Source organism: Saccostrea cucullata, unplaced genomic scaffold (genome assembly GCF_032062105.1).
Source record: "Saccostrea cucullata isolate Sc308-1 unplaced genomic scaffold, CSIRO_AGI_Scuc_v1 ctg345, whole genome shotgun sequence".
Taxonomy (NCBI): Eukaryota; Metazoa; Mollusca; class Bivalvia; order Ostreida; family Ostreidae; genus Saccostrea; species Saccostrea cuccullata.
In genome coordinates this window covers 87,769-109,616 of record NW_026923192.1, presented here as the reverse complement: position 1 = coordinate 109,616, position 21,848 = coordinate 87,769, and the positions used below count along the sequence as shown (strand labels likewise).

Here is a 21,848-nt window from a genome sequence, read left to right as displayed (position 1 = left end):
TATTATTTTCCTTTTAATGATTTCAGAAATATGTCTCTAGACAACCAAATAATAAATGCCACGTCTCTTTTTTTTTTAGTTCTAGCTTTATAAATACATAATTTATGACCACATACAGTGGTGGAGTGTGAATACTGAATTTAAGGCAATCAGAAAAGAGCTGAAGCTCAAAGCAGAACATTGAAAAGCAAACGCACATAAAAAAGCAAATCAGCTAGTAAAATAGGGAATCTATTGACTTAGCAGTTATGATATACAGCAGTAAAGGTTGATCATAAGCGGTGTTGTTAGGCAGTGAAGTTGTCATCTGAATGAAAATTGTGCAAGGTTGTTGTGCTACACATAAAAAAAAAATAGCTACAAGTTTGCTTCAGTTTCCATTTAACAACGACATATTGTTTCTTGATGTTTATATTCTATAGTTACACATAAAACAGTGTTACAACACTGATGATAAAACTATACTGAGAATTTATCCTAAGAACAAATATCAAAGTCTATGACCAAATTCTGACCCCACCTCTACCATGCCTTAAAGCTAACACCCCTCCCTAGTTCAAACAACATCAAAAGTGATGGGGAGGTACCTGGTGAACCTAGAGACGACTGGGGACTCAGAATATAATTGTCAGTCACCCCCTGCCACTTCCATTGTTTAAACATGCATTTCGTCATTGGAGTTTTATTCATCTCGTCCCCCGTTTCTTCACTCTCTGTGGGTGAATCACTTCGTTCTATTTGGTGAGAAAAGGACTCAGTAATTCATGTACACTTCAATTCATTTGTAGGCATATTCTCAAATAGAGAGTCTCCAGATCCATTTATATCTGAACATGTAATGAATGGTACCTGTAAGCTGTACATCAAAATCAAGATTTTACTAACATCGGAAGACTACAAGACCTATAAGATCACTTAGACATGTCAAAGTCCCAATATGAATGTTTTGTAAATTCATGAGAGTTGATATTAGTTTTTAGTTTGTATAATATACGTAGATATATAAAGAATAGAAACACCTCATCCCAAAGCTGTCACTGGATGACTAGATCTTACGGAAGACAAAGTTACTGAAATCTAGTATGATTAAGCTAAACAGATCATCTTCAGTTAGCATTGATGTAACATAGGATAATTATACAGATATTTGAAGGGTGATAATGCGTTACATACTCCAAACATCCTTTTTAAAGGCAAACAACTTCAAGCACAGCATAAGTTAATAAGCATTGATAACAGGACAGTGTTGAAAGTAACGTTATCTAACCTCGGTTGTCTCTGCGTCGATTTCCTTGCGGACGCTCGTCAGTATACACAGGTATGGTGTACACCTGTCCATCCTGGGATTTCTGTTTGGTTTTCTTTTTGTGTGGAGTGGGTTTGCGATTGACTCGGCTATAAATAGAATCCTTGTCTTTCTTGTCACGCTCCAGTGAACTGGACTCTTCAGAATCATCAGAATCTTGGGCTTTTTCTGAAAAATTTTGTACTCTCCCAATTGTACATCAAAATGATTTAGCATCTCATCACAATTAACAATGATTCTTAAGATTTTGGTAATCTAATACACATCTTCAGTTCTTAAGAACTGATATATATTAAAATTTGTTTAACATTTATGGAAAATCATTTATAAAAATCTTACTTTTTTTCCGTTCCTGTGACATAATACGCTGGTGTCTACCAGGTTCCAATGCCCCATACACTGCAGCATATTCTCCATCTTCTGCTCCATGAGAACGATAATCCTTACAGAATAACAATTAGTATCATATAGAATTGTGACCATTGACAACAAAGCTCTAAATACTATAGAATAACAAACTAGAGGTACTGTAAGATACATTAACTGACAAAGTTTGTAGATTCTAGCCAATTATAGGACCTGAGATATTTAATACAGCCATAAAATTTCAAAAGTAGATCACTGTGACTTATTTTTAATTGAAATTATCTGAGGACCCAAGATGCATCAATTGGCACAGTTGGATTTTTTCTAAACTTTTAAGTACCTGAGATATTTAAATATAGCCATAAAAAGTTCAAAAGTAGGTTACCATGACCTACTTTTTGGTTGACATTCTCCGGGGAATCGAGATGCATCAATTAACAAAGTTTGATGTTTCTAATCCAATATGTACCGAAGTTGAGATATTTAAATATAGCCAAAAAATTTCAAAAGTAGGTCACTATGACCTACTTATTCTCCCTTGTTGCGGCTAGTTTTATGAAGATTTTAACCATAGGTTTGAATAATATTCACAAATGAGCCTCTGGCTCAGAAGAGCTAAAAATACACGTGGACACTTTTAACCTTGTAATGTTCCATACTGTTACAAGCCTTTAGAACATAGATGTCAAATCCTTTAATTTAAACACACTTAAAATAAGTTCAGAACAAAATATTAAATCCCTACCTTTGGGTCTTGGTAGTCTTCTGCCAGAGTGATATCCTGTTCAGGTTGAGCAATTGGCGCCCCCTGGCCCACAAAGTTTTTCTTTGGTGAGGCCTAATGAAAAGATCATCACGTAATACATGTCAAAGGCTAAATACAGTACATATAAGCATTAGGCAAGTGCAACAATTTTTATATGACTGCATGGAGGTACCAAATCCTGTGCACATGCCTCTCACATTAATGTAGAACCTACATCCTATGATGTCAGTCAAGTGAATGAATCTAAGACTGTCTCAGGTAATGAAAATATATATACACAACTATGATAATATAAATGGCATGCAACCATTTTCAAGGAATGCAAAGTAGCTAAAAAAAAAATCTTCAGTTGATTTCTAAATAGTCAAACATCTTGATAATATGCTTTCAATCAAAGATAAAGAATTTAATTTTGAACAATATTTTCAATTATTATGCTTCCTGTCAGTTTGTCTCTATATAACCCATATCCTACTATTCTCGCATAGTGGTCTAAGGATTTATATAGCGTAAGCATACTATGCCGAAATAGTGCACAGCCTTATTTTCTGAATAAAATTCTTCTATGCACACACCGGGAATCGAACTCACGACCTTGAGGTTGCCAGTCCGATGCCTTATCGATTACGCCACAGAGACGATCACTGATTGGAGAATTTTATTAAATATATAAACTTTATTTATACAATTGACACAAGAAGGAGAAAATAGACAAATATTAGTTGAAAACAATTATATTTATTCTAAGGAATCTTAGATAAATGTGTACAACAAAGTTTCAAACTAATTATATACAGATCGTTAGATGAATTGATATCATGTGGTCATTAAAACGCTTTTTTATATAGCGCTTGATTGAAGGATGTAAAAGAAAATTATCAATGAGAATCCACATCTGTAAACAAATCAGTCTTACTAACAAAACAGAAAATAAAGATGAGTATCTTTGGGACAGAAAATCCTGACTTATTTAGAGAAAATACTAGTAACCAAAATAACTAAGCATGCAACTAATTTTAGCATGAAGATTTTGAATGAGTTTTTGCAAGTGCGATGTGTTACCACCATTATTTTCAGGAAAAAATCAAATGGATTGCCGCATAAATAATAACAACAGTCAGCATAATAATAACAATAGTGTTGCATTATGCATGTACTATGCCTAAATAGTAGGCAGGGTTTGACACATAGTGCACTCGCCTCCGGCTCGTCAACCTTTTTAAAAACCCTGCATAATATTTAGGAATATTACATGCATAATGCAACACTATTATATAAATATTGCCCAGTTAATTTAAGTCTAAAAAACAAAGATTTTTCAAGAAGTATTTTTGTGATATTCTATTAGTCTCTATATGAGTATGTGCCATTAAAAATGGCTGAAAATTACAGTCACAGTGTATAATTATCATTCCAAGTTATACCTGCTGCATTACATTTAATAACAAGAAAACAGATCAAATATTTTAATTGATAAATAAGCAAATGTCGATTACTCAATTAAAAAAAAATTGAAAATCCTGTGATAAAGACTTTTCGGACAAAGGTTCTACCTTAAATTTGGAATCATCTAAGATAGTTGAAGCTCTCTGGTAAATTTCATTTTCCACAAAAATTGTGTCAGGTCCATGATTTTGTGACTCTGTAGATCCATGAGTTGAATGATCAGTCCAAGAATCTACCAAAAAATACCAATAAAAATGAATTAACCATATTAACAAACAAATTTACAGCAGATTTCTACATTACTTTTCTAATCATTTTCTACTAAAAGGAAAAAAGATTACTTTAAGTCTAATAGATGCAAAAAGAAATAAAATTCTGTTATTTCAAAGTCTATGCATCCTTAACAAAAAAGAGGCCCTAGGGCCTTATAAGTCACCTGAGTATTATGTAAAAACTTTCCAACAACTGAATTTGGTTTGTATTTTAAACAATGGGTCATGAAATTTACAATTTTGAAAAAGGCATCATTGCTCATCATAACTATACACTTAGCATGCTTAGTTTGATTACTTATTACTCAGAGCAGAGGAACAAAGAAAAATACATTTCCACAACATGTTTTTAATCAGTACTGCCCCACCCCACAGGAACCACTGACCCTGGGGCCATGCATTTCACAATATTGGAAAAGGAACCTTTGCTCATCATAAATATTTAAGTTTGATAAATACCAAAGAGCAGATTTCAAAGTATTAATTTCTTTTCAGTAAACAGAGCCACCCCAGGTACTACTGATCCATGGGTACCCATGGGTATTGAAATTCCCAATTCTGAAAGAAACACCCCTTGCTCATCATACTATGTACCGGAAGCAAAGGGGATTTGTAATAAAATAATAATGCATTACTCATTAGAGCCACTCACTAATACCAGACTCCTGATTCAGAGGCCATGACATTCACTATTTTGGAAGAGGCACCCTTCCTCATCATAACTATGTACACAGTTTATCTGCTTAATAACCAGGAGCAGAGAAGAAGATTTTCTCAAATTTTATCCCTCAAGGGCCATGAATTTCAAAATTTTATCCCCCAAGGGCCATGAATTTCAAAACTTTATCCCCCTTCACCAATAGATGCTATATGCCAAAATTGGTTGAAATTGGTTGAAATTGGTTCAGTGGTTTCAGAGAAGAAGGTGTAATATGAACGCATAAAGGACGACACATGCTGACGGACGAAAACAGATAGCAATAGGTCACAAGAGTAATATCAGGTGACCTGAAAATGGATGATCAATTATGATAAGCATTTTTTTTAAAATTCCATATTTCAAAGGAAAGCATGTTATTATTCAATTAGAAGAAAATGCTGGCATTAAATTTAAGAACAGACAGAAATTTTAGACTTTAACTAATGTTTAATCAAAAGTAAGGAAATAATTATTTAGGAAATACATAAATGACTGATTTGGACACTAAGATATAGAATAACAACACAAATACAATATCTGTGACACTTTATGTTTTGTTGTTAGGAAAATATATTAGATATATTGATACTAAATCTTAGTGAATTTATTCTATGCGTACATTATCTCAACCTGTGAGCAATGTTTAGAAAGAACAGATCATATTTTGTACCGAGTATCTAATTAAAAAAAAAACAAAACTGTGAATACCTTCTGCATGATGAATTGTGCATAAAAATACACCGGTACATGTAAACTTTGGTATCTCTACATTGCATATGTTGACAACCTCACTAGATATTCAACATGTTCAACATCAGTCTGCGGTCCCGTCAGTATTCACTTTTAATAATTTCCAAAAACTCTACATTGACCTAATAATGTCGACTATCCAGCTTTTCTCAACATATATTCATAGTCCCGAGAGCAAAATTTACCTTTGATTTGTCAACATTGGTAAAAATTTTGAAATGCATTGCACCATGTGCACAGGAAACAATTCAAACAACGACACAAATAACCGAATCAGCTGTGATTTGTGTGTATGTAACATCACTACAATAGTTCAAATACCCAAATCTTTAAAAAAAAAATCATTTCAAGTTAAAATTAAAAAAACTAGAAAACTGACCAGTCAGCAAGGGCCCCGCCATGGGGTAGAATTAAAAGGGTGCAGCTTACGGAATGACTCAAAATATACGAAAAATAAGCAACAGCAACTGTATTCTTAAAATTTCAAGATAATTCCTGAACATTCAAAAACCTGAAAATAATATCCTTGTACTTACATTAGGCAGTAAAGAATGACTTAACATTGAATGTATATTTAAACAATTATGAAGCTTGTGTTATATAAAATCCAGCCTTCAATGAATGCAAATATCATGAAGGCTTGACCTTAACTTCAAACAAACAGCAGTTGCAGACAAAGGTTTTCATTAATCTTAAAGACAGATAAAGAAAAGCCTACTAAATTTTCTGCAGCAGGCTAGATAATTAATCCCAAGGGATTAATTGTATCTCTCTCATCATTTTCTTTTAAAGTTACAATAAGAACTTTTTCAGTATTAATGATAGAATGGGGTTTTTATACAACTACCTTAAAAATTAATAATATTCTTGAATTAACATAAGTAACAAAAGTAAATCAAAAAATCTTCTTTAATCTATTTCTTGATTTTAGAATTCAATGAAATCATAACTATTAAACAAAAATAAATTATGAAAATTTATATTCAAATCCACATTTCAGAGTGTTCATCACATTCCAAATTGACTAAACTTCAAAACAAACTTCATTTGCAGACAGAGGTGGTAATTCATCTCAATGTGACAGATAAAGATAATGCTCTGGATTTTCTTCAGGAGGAAAGCTAATTAATCCCAAGGGACTCATATAGCAGCATTCAGTTTACAATGGGAACATCTTCAGCAGTTATCTCTCTTTGCCAATGCATTCTTTTATAAAGTTAAGGAATGTACCCCACCACCCCAGCTCCAAACCAGGGGACATAGAGAACCAAACTTAGCATCAAAATATGTATTTCTGCCTACTGAACTACCATACCAAATTTGAACTTAATTGGGCAACCATAAAAAAAGTTGCCCATTCATTCTTATGCATAGTTAAGGAATCTACCCCACCACCCCAGCTCCAAACCAGAAGACATAGAGAGCCAAACTTAGCATCAAAATATGTATTTTTGCCTACTGAACTACCATACCAAATTTGAACTTGATTGGGCAACCATAAAAAAAGTTATTAGAAAAAAACAGAAAATTTGTGGACGGAAGAGTGACAGACGGACAGACAGACGGACAGACAGACAGACAGACAGACGGACAGACAGAGTGATTACTATAGGGCACCCGCAAATCCTTGCGGGGCCCTAAATATGCATTTAGTTTTTTCTGTATCTTGGATGTCAACCTTATAAGGTTCAATATTTATTGAGCGCATAACGTATCCTGTCCTGACAAAAAAGTTACTCTCAGAATGCTGGATGTAAAACTTTGAATTTAGCCCCACCAATGTGGAGATAACAAGTTTACCTGTATATTGAAAGTAACATGTAAACATAATTTGAAAATATTAATAAATTAAGTACTTCTATATGTTTTTAAGTGATTCCTTTGGCAAACATACTAACATTTTCAGACATTAAGCCATTGTCACCTGTGTCATACAAAACATAAATATCTGTTTTCCATTTACATATAGTGATTACAGCATTCTCAAACAATATCATATTAAACACTACATATGAAAGTACATCTAGACTTTGATACCTCACCAGCAAGATGATCAGAAAATGTCCAGACATGAGCTGAAAACTGATTCTCATCCGAGTTCTATAATCCTACATCAACAAATTACTGTATACGGGGAAATTTTCGCCCCCGTTTTATTTTCGCCCCTTTCGCCCTCTTCCTCATTGGGCGAATTTAAAACGGTGCGAATTCAAATTACACAGTATCATTTCTTAAACAAAACTATGACTGGGCGAATTTAAAACGGGGCAAAATTGTTCGCAAGGGCAAAAGGGCGAAAGTAACACGGGGCGAAAATAACCCTGTATACAGTATTTTCCCTTTTCATGTAAATTCCTATGTAAAACTTTCTTGACAAGCTTTTTAAGGATTTTTCTTCTACTAATCCTTTGCAAAACTTAAATCACTTATTTTGGCCCCACCCAACCCAAAGGGGCCATGATTTAAACAAAATCGAACCAATGCTTTCATATAAATATAACTGATCGTGATGGATTTACTGTTCTTGACTTCAAAGTTTTTTTTACACATTTCTTCAATATATTCAAATGTAAAACTTTGATCTCAACCATTTTGGCTCAACCCTACCCCAAAAGGCCATTTGAACAATCATGGGTAACAATCTACTCTAGATTTACATTCATAAATATACACTTACAATGTTGAAATACCAAAGTTCACCTACTGCAAGGTAAAACTCATGCATAAAACATGCTAAAATAAAAGAACATTCCACAATGTAACTTGTCTAACCTGGGTGTCATGCAGTCTAAGGCTCTACAGGAAACTTTTATATTATTATACATATTTTTGGTACGTCAGATGCTAACTAAACCAACTGATTAAATTCTTTTTATTAAGAAAGCCTGGCCTGTATGATTTAAACAAGTTACACTGCATTAAATATATCAAAACAATGACCAGATTGAAATCTGTGTTTTCTGCAAGGGCCTGCTCTGCGGTTAAACATTTTAGCATGCAATTTCTACGAAGCTACATGTATTATCATTATTGTGTTTGTCAGGTGTCACATTTAGTTTGCCAAAATAAAAAATAAGCTGAAAAGTAAAAAATAGCTCCCCAATTCACTCTCAGAGAAACACATGGAGGACTTTTCTAGACAACTGTCTTTTAGGGATGACCCAAACTATGATTTTTTGTTTGTTTTTTTCACTTCTCTCGATATAGAAAATTTACTTTTCAGTTTATACACAATAAGTAACATGGAATGATATTAAATCTAAAAAACGCTATCCATTCAGGAACTACGTAACAATTTTAAAATCATTCCCAAACCAATGGTAAGTGTGCTACAATGAGAGATGAATGTGGAGAAAGCCCAGGCCCAAGTTTGTTACAACAACCACCATGAATACAAAAGCAGTTATCACCATTGTCCCGGGCGGGATGATGCACGTCGGTCGGGAAAGTGGACGCTTTCTTCTGTCTCACGGGCTCATTGAGTGCCCAGGCTTTTAGGAATAAGAAAAGATTCAGATACCATCAGAGATAGCTCACCAAACAGAGAAAAAACAGAAAGGTTATTCATATGTTGTTTTCCCCTAATTTAAATGAACATGCAATTAATCAAGACATCGGAATAATTTTTCTTTTAACTGATTGTAAATGTGGCACATCCTGTAGTTTTTGCATTCATTACAGTTTTTATTAGAGAGCATGAATCTCAATTCAGGTTATGAATATTCATAACGGAATACTGATTACAGCTGAATTATACAAAATTGTATTATATATAAGAAAATCTATGAAGACATCAAATATATTATATAAGAGAAGTATTACAAAACAAAACTAAATCCCAGAAACAAACAATTATCTACAGACACTAATGGTAACTAAAATTCTTACTTCTAAACACTTATAAAATTAGATCATGAGTCATTTTTAATGAAATAAAAACATAAGCATCTTTTTTTGCAAGCAGATAAAAAAAAATCATACTTGAGATATTTGAAGGGGAAAAAATTAAAGGACAGGAAAACAAAAGAAAATAATTTTGAGGAAAAAAAATCCATATTATTCCAATTGTTCCTTGGAATATTCAAAGCACCCGAACACAAGAACAAAATCACAAAGCTGACGACAATATTGAATCACCTGGCTCTTTATCTTTCACGGCTAGTTTCATACTACAAGATTTCCTAAATTGAAACGGGCTCTGAGTGGTCTCAGAGTCTGGGTGCTCCAGACTCTTGTAACTAATCAAGCGTAACGAATCAGTTTCAATCACAGGAAACGACCTGCGAAAGACTTCCCGATGATATCCCCCGGGAACTACAAATTACATAAAAGTAAGTTAACCTCAAATTGACATCTAACAGAGTTGCTAGACCCTACAAGACTCACATTTACACATTATTTTTCAAAAATGACTTTATGATACTTACAAATAAACCTTTCACATTATTGCCACTAATTTAAATCAGATGTCATTAAGAAGTTTAGTAACCCCTTTTTTCTCAAAAAAAAACAAAAAAACAAGTTAAAACTTTATATTTAAACTCTAATACATTTCTTGTTAATATTTCTTAAGAAAAGGAGTTTCATTATTACTTTGTGAACAGAAAATACAAGAAAAAATATTGAGTTATTTTATTTATGCCAATGTAATTTTAAACTTGTTGAAATATTTAGATTGTTGCTCTAAATAAGCAAAAGCATTAAGGAGCTGGACTGCTTTTTTAGTAATGGTCTCTATTAGTAACAAAATTATTATTGTAGATATTCATCATTCCATAATTCTGAAATTCTAAAATACAAATATATTTGACACATATTAAGTACATTTTTTTGTTAACTTATTTTCTAACTAAAAAGATAATCTTTTTAAAACATTGGAGGAAAAAAATTGCATCTACTACTTGACTTTGAATTTCAAATGTTTTAACACTTTTTAAATTGCACTGTATAGACCAATGTCCCAAATTACTCGGTGCAATGATAAGAAGAAAAATAGAAAGATATTTCACTCCAGAGCACTGCAAAATTTCAAAGTGTATAACAGAGTTTTTCCCCTTTGTCATTTACCTGCATTTGATCCGCGGTTTTTCCTCAGCATGCTGGGTTTGACCAGCTGCTCGCGGCTGGGTAACTCCCCGTTGGGGGGACTTGATGACCTGATGGGAGGGGGAGAACTAGAGGAGGGCTCACTGTCTGAGTGATGGTGGGTGAAGGGTTTGTCATAGATTGGTTCCTGTGTGTACAGTGGTTCTTTTGACTCGGAGTCCTCAGTACTTTGGCTGTACAAATAAAAGCAAAATGTCATCCTATGCATTTTTTGTAAATTCAGACAAAACAGTTTCTCTGTGAATTTAGTAATCACATTACTGTAAAATTACAAATTTTCATAGGGTAAAATTTTCGTGGTTTGAGTAAAAACGCTTTGTGGATGAAGAATTGTTGAGTTGCTATGTATGTAACATTTTACAATTCATGGTTGTCATTAATTCGTGGGTCTCTTCATACCTCGAAAACAATGAAAATTAATTCCCCACGAAAATTTGTGATTTGACAGTACATGTATATAAGTATTTTTAGTACATATTATTGATATCCTGACATCCCCTCTCTGAATACTAAGCTGAGTTCATCATAAAATCAATGTAATAACTACCTGTTACTGCTACCATTGGTGGGATGGAAAGTGTCTGGTAGAGGGGCCGGGGGTCTCATGTCTAGTTTGGTGTCGTATGGAGGGCTATTAGGGTCACAATATATAGACTCCAGTTCATCACGCTTATTCCAAGCTTCCTTCATCAAGGGCAGGTAAACAGTGTCTGAAAAAAAATCGTGTTATTACCCAAAATGTATGCTTACTTATGAATGCCATTAACATAAAATATAATTCTTACTTTAATCTAAAACTTGTCCAGCTACAAACTGTTAACAATAATTATTACTATACTTAACATTCTGTTCATATTTCTACAATTTTCCTAAATGTTCTGTCCCAATGAAAATGCAAATTATTCTGTGTTGAAAATAAATACTGTTCAATATTTGTTAAGAGCTCTGTAATTCAAAAAAAAAATTGTGTTACCTCCTAGTACAGTAATACCTTTCTGCTTGAAATCAGCAGTTGTGACGATGAATTCTGCCCGAAAATCCTCTGCAATTCTCTCCCCAGCCACAATTAAATCCTTAGAGAAAGGGACACGATTCATAGGATCTTTCACAGCTACGATCATCAGTGGCATTACATTGTAAAGATTACGTAAATTTTCGGCATAAGCTCTGTCAAAAATAAAAGTAATTAGTGTTTTATGTGTCAAGTTTGTTTTCACAGGTAATTCTTTGGAATAAACAAAATTTTTCCAAATAAAGGTAAAGTCAGCATGACTGCCCATTAGCACGTCATCAGACTACAACAGCACAAGGTGACCAGTACTCACTTCATAGCAGCAAATGATGCCTGTCGGACTGGACTGTAGACTAGAATAAAACCTTGAAATTCCTCCTCCTCCCTGAACACCCTGGTGATGAAGTTATGGTACGCTCCAACACATACCTCCACTTTCTGTTTGCCAGAGTCAAGACCACTTTCTAAATTTAGTTCTAATGAAACAGAGAGATCGGTTTCTACATCTACGTAGGTGGCGTTACTATTCAGGATCGGACCTATTGGAATATCCACCCGGAAGTCTTCTCCACACATAATACACATGGCAATCCTAAAGAAATGTATAATTATACCAAAGTTAAAGGGTATTAACAATGATTTAAACCTTCTTTTTAATGGGGGTTGTGTAATCAAATGAAATGTTCTGCAATATGTTCTAGCCTTAAATCATATTTTTTAAAATCTTTCTAAAAGCCAGTTTACATTGTATAAATATTGAAAATCACTTAATTATGTCCTGAATTTCCATTAGGAATTACCTAAGTTGAGGTTCTAGCTGAAGGTTGAATCCATTTGTAGTTCGAACCAGAGCTAGTAGTGCATCTTCCACTTGAATTAGGAGCATGTCTTCTGGGGTATCCTCAGGAATGTATACAAAATCACAATTCATCCTGAAACAAAGGTAAGATATATACAAATGTCAGATATACACAAACAAGGGCAAGATCTACACATTATTCAGATCAGCTTCTTTGTAAATAAAGGAACACTGTATGCAAAAAAGACAATGAGATTTAACTTCTACTTGTATATCCGTGCTACTTCTAGTCTTCTACTGGATTTTTATGAATTTCCTCATGTTCTTTCTTGCCATCCTTTGTTTCTCTAATTCTTCATGTTTCAATATATGAAAGCATGGGTCCCATTAACTGAGAAGTTCTGTATCTCTGTATTTATTTTTGAGTGTAAGATAGATAAGGATAGGTAGATATGCCTACTAACTTTCTAGCTAGGTCCTGTCCTTTTTGTTGCAGTTTCAGGCTATCCTTCTCTGAGAGCTGAGGATCGTATCCGTGTATTATAACGATGGGAAGATTTCGCAGGCTGTCTTCTTCTGGGACATCAGCCGTCAGAACAGTCTCTAAACTTGAAGCAATGTAATTGAGCGAGGATTCTGATGTATACATACACAAACAACCTAGAAAAAAAAATGCATCAAATGAAAAGGTTTTTTTCCCCTCAAATTGAGAGTTAGACATACAGGTACTGTGCAGTAACATGTACTTTTCAACTAAAAACATTTTTTTTTAACAGACACTGAAGTTTCTGTACACAAATGACACAATTTTAAAATATTTCTGAGCCCCTCCTGGACTTACCATTTGGCTTAAATTCTGCAGTTTGAAAAGCATTCTGTTCTAAGCTCACATCATCTTCAATAGGACGATAGTCCACATTGTAGATTGTGTCATTATATTGAAACTGGTCATGTTCAAACATCTCCTAAACAAAGATTTAGAAAAAAATTGTTGTTAAAAAAAAAACAGCTCCTTTAGCCAGTAAATCAGTTATCAATTCACGCTAGATCTGTGTAAAAAGTTTAAGACTATCCACTGGGGTTAACTTAGGACACTGATTGAATACATATGTAAAATATCGTAAATCTGGAAATTTTTGCTGTAGATAAATTTTTAGCAATTTGCGAGTTCATTGCATTTGCAAAAATATTTTTCTTAAAAATAAATTACCAATAAGAAAATGTAAACAAAGCAGTGGTCATTCACAAAATTTTGAAACGTAAAAATTAATCAACAGCATTTTGACCTGAATTCGCAAAATAAAATCGACATAAAAATTTCCAGATTTACAGTATTTTGAAAGTCCTCATATATATTGTTCAGAAGTTATGGCCAAAGTAAAAGTTTGGAATTTTTGTGTAAAAGTGTGTCAAACTCCAAGGTCAAGGTCAAAAGGTCAAATTTAGTGGTACCCAAAGAAAGGTCTTGTCACAAGGAATACACATTTGACATACGAAAGTCATAGCTCCACTAAATCAGAAGTTATGAGCAAGGCGGACACATTCCCATTACGAATCGTGTTCGTCTTTACCAAATCATCTTAAAGTTATAAACCTGCTTACCCTTATCTGCTTGAATAGTTTGGTGGCCAGCCCCTCACATCCCAAGAGAACCAGATTAAGGGGGCATTCCTTTTCAGACACTGCTGATATTCTATTTGATGAACGACTGAAAAAAAGGGAAATATTTGGTTTGTGCTTACATTGACAAGTCTCTGAAAAGCAACTTCAAAATGAAATTGATTCATTGTTGTGTGATAAATCTTGCATGATTTCCTTTTTAAAAATAACTTGTAATGCAAAAGATGGTACAATTTTTGCAAAGAATTTGTCTAAAATATGTACAAAATTCCATTTTTTAAATAAAAAAAGATTTTTATTTCTTTAATAATTATTTTTTCCCAGCCGAAATTAGGTTTGTTTGTGTTTGGTTTTAGCATTGAAAAAAGTCCAGACACTTGACTGTGACTTTGACCACTTGAAAATTTGCGTATTGTCCAGCTAGGGCCTACTCACTTGACTGTCTTGGCAGCTATCTCTAATACTGATTGCACTTGAGTCTCGGCACACTGGTCCTTGTAATAACACCTGTCACTGGAGGGCATCTCCAGAAATCCCAGGTGTTTTATCAGAAGCACATCCCGTTCATCCTCCATCTTGTCCAAACGACGATACCTGCAGAGGTAGAAACCTCACAATGTCATACATATGATAGTTTAGGCTTCCCCCATACCATTTACCTTATATTGTATCAAAATATTTTAAAAAGAACCTGTAACTTTTTTAATTGAAGCTTACTATCCATTAGTACTCAACCAAACAATATAAATAGTTTAGATAATACAATATGCCTAAATGACCAAATATATGCCATTCTAGCCTTTTAATCCTTTCTATTTTTCCATGCACTCTGGGCTTGTATTGTGGTAAGAACTGTTTAATTTAATGTATATATTTCTTGCTGGTTCTCAGCTTTACCTGGGGTCCTTCTCTATATCCTCCTTGATGAGAGTGAGATCTTCTTGAGTGATTTTTTCGGAGGAGTTTGGCTGCATCCTCTGCCTAATGAATGTCTCGGTCCGTTCCCAGAGGAGTTCCTGAAAATCGTGCTTGACCTGGGCTTTTAGCTCCTCCTGATAATCATCAAACACATCCTCCCGCTCTGAGGCCGACAGCCCGATGTAGCAGTCCCTCCCAGTAAATAACATATAGATATCGTCCAGTGTAGCCCCCGGGAAAACTTGAGGAGTCTCCGACAAAAGCTTCTTGAACTGTTCCCTCAGTCTGTTGTAAACAAATTTAACAAATTATTTCTTCATCATATTAACGATCATAAATACTTTCTCAAAAAATCTGATTTGGATAGCACAGTAAAACTAAAGCTCAATATACAGTGGTAAAAAGTTCTTTCACAGTAGTTTTCCTACAAGGAATGAATTAAACTAAGCACTCTTAGAGCTTATATATCTCTTCATTAAAATTTTCACAAAGTGACTTTTCAAATCAATCACAGAACTAGTCTACTGACAAAGACTTGGTGCTGATCTTACTGAATTTTCTTGTGAGCCTCCTGCAGTTCTTTGAGATGCCTCTGGTACACGGCCTCCCCCTCAGGGGAACTCAGGACATCAAATGGCGTCCTGGTCTCATTGTAGTCGTCAATGAAGGAGGGCACCATCTTCCAGGTCTCCCCCTCCTCCGGATTACACACCTCCACAAAGTAATGCTTAAATTCCTTGTGTTCTTTGATGTACCTTTGACAAGCACTCCATGACCTACAAAATATAGCAAGTTTTACATATACATGTACTGCCTAAAACAAATGTGTAAAGCATGGTCCAGTTTGCCTTCTACCTTACTTATAATGTATACAAATTTTGATTCTTTTCCACATGGCTTTCAAGATTTGCACTACTCTTATCCATATTTTCCAGGATGCCATTAATCATTTCCTTAATAAAGATCTTTTAACAATAGTTAATATTTTTAACTGTTTCCAATCATAATTTTGCTAAATACAGAATTAACTAGCTGATGTCAAATAGGACTTTGTGGTAGAAGAAAATCATACAAATGAAATATTCGATATCCACAGATCTTCTATTGAAACAAACTGAATGAACAGGCACCATTTATGTCATCATTTTGGAAAACTTTTAGTCAGAATTATATGATCTGATCAACTTAAATGAGTACTTGGACATTTATTTATTTAAAAAATATGTTACCTGTTCCCAATAGTTTCTAAATCAGGTAAAAACCGTTGAATCAGATCTGGCAATCTTGTAGAGAATATTTTTTCTCGCTTTCTAATCTGGTCCTCCCTTAACTGTCTCGCATGTTGACGAAACAATTTCTTAGCATTATCAGTACCTAACAGTTCAACATAATGGTTAAAATCAGGTTCCCGCTCCAACTTCCTAAGGTATGTCTTAAAGATGGCCTTAGGGTCTGTTACATGAATACGTAAAAGATTTTTATAAGCATTAATTGCTACTTCTTCGATCTCCTGGCGTTGTTTAAAGGCCTCAGTGTAAGGGGTGATAATTGGTCGACGCTTGTTTTTGTCCATCATGTGAGCCAGCACTATTAAGGCCTGCTCCACATTCACATTTTTATGAGCTGAAGTCTCGACAACGGGAATGTTGTTCTTGTAGTCTTTTCTGGCTACGATTTTGGCCACTTCCGGTAAATATCGCTTGTCTGCATCATCATTCTTGGTGGTCACCAGTACTACGGGTTTTCTGGTTTTCACTGCAGCATTCAGGAGATGGATCACAAAGTCCACTTGGTGTTCTAAGTTCCTCTGAGGAACCTTGCTAACATCAAAACAGCAAATGAACCCATCAATGTTAAGTTTCCCATCAGGCATTAGTTTCTGCTCATACGCACTGTCTGTTTCCATTCCTGAAAAAAATATATGACTTTAACAGTAAGGTATTGTGGGAGATTTCAATGGCATTCAATTTTAGTTTGGAAATAACACAATATTTCTGTATGATATACAAGACCACCATACCTTTAATTTTACTCATTGACATTAAAAGGAAAATTTACTGTTGTTATAAAGCTTTTAGTCATTTTAAAAAAAGAAAGGTTGAACTTTTCCTAATGCAAATATATATCACTTATTTTAATAGATACAAAAATAGAGAGGAAATGATTTTTTAATTCTATAAAACAAAGTTTTTGAATTTGAAATGGGAAGCTTAATTGAACAATGATTGAGTTGAAGTTTACAAAGAAGAACTTCGAGATCCAAAAGGATGTTGATCATAAGCAGTGTGTAATGATATTAATTAGCCAGTCCTTAGGATTTCAAGAGTGCTCCCAACATCAGTCGTATATAGTTCCTTGTTTTATTGATATTAAAAGGTCAAGATTTATCATATAACAAAAACCGAATTAAAAAATCGGAAGATCGAGTCTAGTACTCAAACGCATGCCACATTCCATGAGATCAAAAATGGAAAGAATCCTTTTGAAAGATCTTTTCTTTTCTAAATGAAATTTGGAAGAATTTGAAAACAACAGATTTTTTTGTATTAATTAAAATGCTTGGATTCAAGAGGATACTGAAAATGAGACAATGGTGATCACAATGGAAAACACCTACCACTGAAACTCTCCACTGAAATACAATAGCTAGACATAAAACATGTAAAAAAAATACATCAAATATTAAAGATATTGTGAAACACTTATAGCTACTAAGGAATAAAAATGTAGGTCAGATCCAGCATCCGAAGCAAGTCTGGTAGTGTCCATCCCTAGATGCATCATCCATGCAAGTTTGGTTCAGGTAGGGCTTATAGTTACTTGATATGTAGGTCAGATCCAGCATCCGAAGCAAGTCTGGTAGTGTCCATCCCTAGATGCATCATCCATGCAAGTTTGGTTCAGGTAGGGCTTATAGTTACTTGAGAATAAAAATGTAGGTCAGATCCAGCATCCGAAGCAAGTCTGGTAGTGTCCATCCCTAGATGCATCAGCCATGCAAGTTTGGTTCAGGCAGGGCTTATAGTTACTTGGGAATGAAAATATAGGTCAGATTCAGCATCCGAAGCAAGTCTGGTAGTGTCCATCCCTAGATGCATCATCCATGCAAGTTTGGTTCAGGCAGGGCTTATAGTTACTTGGGAATGAAAATATAGGTCAGATTCAGCATCCGAAGCAAGTCTGGTAGTGTCCCTCCCTAGATGCATCATCCATGCAAGTTTGGTTCAGGCAGGGCTTATAGTTACTTGGGGATGAAAATATAGGTCAGATTCAGCATCCGAAGCAAGTCCGGTTGTGTCCATCCCTAGATGCATCATCCATGCAAGTTTGGTTCAGGCAGGGCTAATAGTTACTTGGGAATGAAAATATAGGTCAGATCCAGCATCCGAAGCAAGTCTGGTAGTGTCCATCCCTAGATGCATCATCCATGCAAGTTTGGTTCAGGCAGGGCTTATAGTTATTAGGGAATTAAAATATAGGTCAGATCCAGCATCCGAAGCAAGTCTGGTAGTGTCCATCCCTAGATGCATCATCCATGCAAGTTTGGTTCAGGTAGGGCTTATAGTTACTTGGGAATGAAAATGTAGGTCAGATTCAGCATCCGAAGCAAGTCTGGTAGTGTCCATCCCTAGATGCATCATCCATGCAAGTTTGGTTCAGGTAGGGCTTAAAGTTACTTGGGAATGAAAATGTAGGTCAGATTCAGCATCCGAAGCAAGTCTGGTAGTGTCCATCTCTATATGCATCATCCATGCAAGTTTGGTTTGGGTAGGGCTTATAGTTCCTTAGGAATGGACCTGCTTCAAAAACTTTAACCTGGTCACTCATCAGGAAAAAGTAGGTCAGATCCAGCATCCGAAGCAAGTCTGGTAGTGTTCATCCCTAGATGCATTGTCCATGAAAGTTTGGATTGGGTAGGGCTTATATTTCCTTGGAAATGGACCTGCTCCAAAAACTTTAACCTGGTCACTTATCTGGAAAATGTAGGTCAGATCCAGCATCCGAAGCAAGTCTGCTAGTGTTCATCTCTAGATGCATCATCCATGCAAGTTTGTATCAACATGTGAAGTTTAATAACACCAACTTGAATGGTATGTTCAAATCTGAGCTAAACACCAATTTAAGAAAAGTGAGGTCAAGGTCAAAGGAAAGGTCAGGGTCAAAAAATGTTGATGCAGTTGCATAGCTCTCATCAATATCTATCAGCATATGAAGTTTGATGAAAATATCTTGGATAGTTTCAAAGAAACTTAGCTTTGAACAGAGCTAAATGCAAAGTGTGACGGAAGACGGAAGGACAGAAGGACGGAAAGACGGAAGGACGGAAGGATGGAAGACGCCCATGACAAACACTATATGCCCCAGCCATATTCATGGCGGGGCATAAAAATGGGTAACCCCAAAGGAAATTCCATATTTTCCTATGGGAAACCCCACATTTCTGTTTTGTTGGTGCTTTTGTCAGCCTATAGCAGAATAGAATACTATTCCAATGTAGCTTAAAGCATTCTTTATTTATAAGTTTTTAATGATATAATATTAAGTAAAACAAGAAGGAAGGAATATACAAATGCCTCTTTCACAAGGAGATGTCAATAGCTAGCTGTTGTCAACACTTTCCATGTATCGTTGTTAAGTATCTTTTATACTACATCCTGAAATTTTTGCCTACTTTTTAAATTGGACATTTAAAGATAAAAGTGAACATATTTTATCAGACAGTGCTTCGTGACTAATCATTCAACTCTTGAACCCGCAGCCCATTTTTCTTAGTTTGTCCTTATATTTCATGAAATCTATGTATATTTCAATTCTGACATATAACGTGCAAGCCCCATACACAACTTTAAATGATCATTTTTATCCCCCTCCCCCTAAATGAAGTTTCAGGCATTTAGTTTTTTTCCCTGTCCATTTGTCTGTCTGTTTGTCCACAAAAACTTTTAACATTGCCCATACTTTTGACTGGGTGGGACTATATATGGTATTCATATTTCATAGCTCTATTCCTTGGGTACCACCAAATTTGACCTCTTGACCTTAACCTTGTAGTTTGACACACTTTTACACCAAAATTCCAAACTTTTACTTTGGTCATAACTTTTGAACGGTTGGTTCTAGGACTTTCATACTTCAATTACGCATTCTTTATGAGAAGACCTTTCATTGGATACCAACAACTTTGACCTTTTGTGGAGATTGACCTACTTTTAAGAAAACTTTAACTTTGGCCATAACTTTTGAACCATAAGGGCTAGGGCTTTCATATTTTACATATGTAATCCATGTGACAAGACCTTTTTATTGGATACCAACAATCTTGACATTTTCCCCTTGACCTTGTAGATTGACCAATTTTTAAAAAACTTTAACCTTGTCCATAATTTTGAATGGTTAGGGCTTACATACTTTACATATGTAATCCTTGTGACAAGACCTTTCATTGGATACCAACAACTTTGACCCTTTGACCTTGGAGTTTGACCTACATTTTAAAAACTTTAACCTTAGCAATAACTTTTGAACGGTTAGGGCTAGGGCTTACATACTTCCCATATGTAATCTTTGTGACAAGGCCTTTTTTAACACACCAACAATCCTGAACTTTGACCTTGACCCGGAGTTTGACCTATCTTTAAAAATTGTTAACCTTGGCCATAACTTTTGAACAGGTGGTGCTAGGGTTTTATATTTCACATTTGTATTTCTTGTGAGAAGGCCATACTTTGGGTATCAATATTTTGCATTTGAGAAAACTTAATCTTTGCTATGTTGCCATACGGGGGCATCAGTATTTCACAAACGCATCTTGTTTCACATTGAAACAGGTCTTGTTTAAAGAGTTATAGACTGTTTAATTTAAGACTGAAAATTCTAGGAAATCTACAAATAGTAAATGGACAAAGGACGCCCACAAAAAATATGCCTTAAAATATTCCGAGAAAATGAATACAATGTTGATATTGTTTTATCAGCATGAATTTTGGATAATGGGAAGTCTAGTATTTGCCTATGTATGCTACAATAATAGCTTGATCTATGCCTCAAGTACAGAGAAACTGCGTGTCAAACTAATCTGTGACATCATCTCACTCAGTACAGCGAGATCAATTTGGATTTACATTCTTCATTCAAAAAGTAAACATTGATTTATTTTAACAATATTTATGAGAAATTACTGAATCTAAATGTGAATGAAACAGAACATTAGTATTTATTTGCCTAGATTTATTAGTACAGTTTTAACATGACGTCATTATCAATTTCCCAAAGTTAGGCATAGACTGATGTAAGATTGTGAGTCCTTAACCTAGCTGCCTAGTTACTTGTACACATGTATTATAATTTTGAAAACAGGGAAGTTGATCATTTCAAAATTTTATTTGTACAAAGTTATTATCATAAATCAATTTTAGCATTTCCTGAATGAAGCTATACAATATGATTTAATACCAGAAATATACACAGACAAGACATATATATATGTACTAATATATTGATGCATGTACTGTCATGTGATGTATCGTCACTATCATGTAAATATGCTTTAAATTTTATATTTAAATGCTTAATAAAGAAAATATCTAAAGAAGCAGAATAACATAATTCAATCAATTTGTTAAACAAAACTTTGTCTGTTTATTTGTTTGTCTTTTTTCATTGTTTCTGTAACTTTGTCAATAACTTGGGTGGGGCAGTTTCACAGTTGTATTCCTTGTGACAAGACCTTTCTTTGGGTACCAACAATTTTGAAATCTTGACCTTGGAGTTTGTTCCACTTTTACAG

At 34.6% G+C, this 21,848-nt stretch overlaps 2 protein-coding genes across 7 annotated transcripts in view; one reads left to right on the top strand and one right to left on the bottom strand.

The window, feature by feature from the left end:
- Positions 1-21,848, top strand: part of LOC134263406 (solute carrier family 40 member 1-like) — a 125,614-nt gene that overhangs the window by 65,494 nt on the left and 38,272 nt on the right. The window lies entirely within an intron of this gene.
- The window catches only part of LOC134263404 (rho GTPase-activating protein 35-like), a 38,593-nt gene that overhangs the window by 8,965 nt on the left and 7,780 nt on the right, over positions 1-21,848 (bottom strand). For 4 of the 6 annotated variants that reach the window (XR_009991255.1, XR_009991256.1, XM_062745735.1 and 1 more), the window contains 18 exons: positions 17,679-17,693; positions 16,291-16,969; positions 15,613-15,837; positions 15,041-15,346; positions 14,579-14,737; positions 14,126-14,231; positions 13,365-13,488; positions 12,988-13,183; positions 12,525-12,656; positions 12,038-12,316; positions 11,704-11,879; positions 11,260-11,422; positions 10,674-10,885; positions 9,017-9,097; positions 3,992-4,116; positions 2,418-2,510; positions 1,646-1,748; positions 1,268-1,474 (listed from right to left, as the gene is read on the bottom strand). Coding sequence is in view for 4 of the 6 variants with exons in the window: in XM_062745735.1 (XP_062601719.1) it covers positions 1,268-1,474; positions 1,646-1,748; positions 2,418-2,510; positions 3,992-4,116; positions 9,017-9,097; positions 10,674-10,885; positions 11,260-11,422; positions 11,704-11,879; positions 12,038-12,316; positions 12,525-12,656; positions 12,988-13,183; positions 13,365-13,488; positions 14,126-14,231; positions 14,579-14,737; positions 15,041-15,346; positions 15,613-15,837; positions 16,291-16,969; positions 17,679-17,693 (3,381 nt within the window). In the remaining 2 variants the exon portion in view is untranslated. The remainder of the gene's footprint in view (positions 1-1,267; positions 1,475-1,645; positions 1,749-2,417; positions 2,511-3,991; positions 4,117-9,016; positions 9,098-10,673; positions 10,886-11,259; positions 11,423-11,703; positions 11,880-12,037; positions 12,317-12,524; positions 12,657-12,987; positions 13,184-13,364; positions 13,489-14,125; positions 14,232-14,578; positions 14,738-15,040; positions 15,347-15,612; positions 15,838-16,290; positions 16,970-17,678; positions 17,694-21,848) is intronic. The other 2 variants (XM_062745738.1, XM_062745736.1) reach the window with 2 other exon arrangements.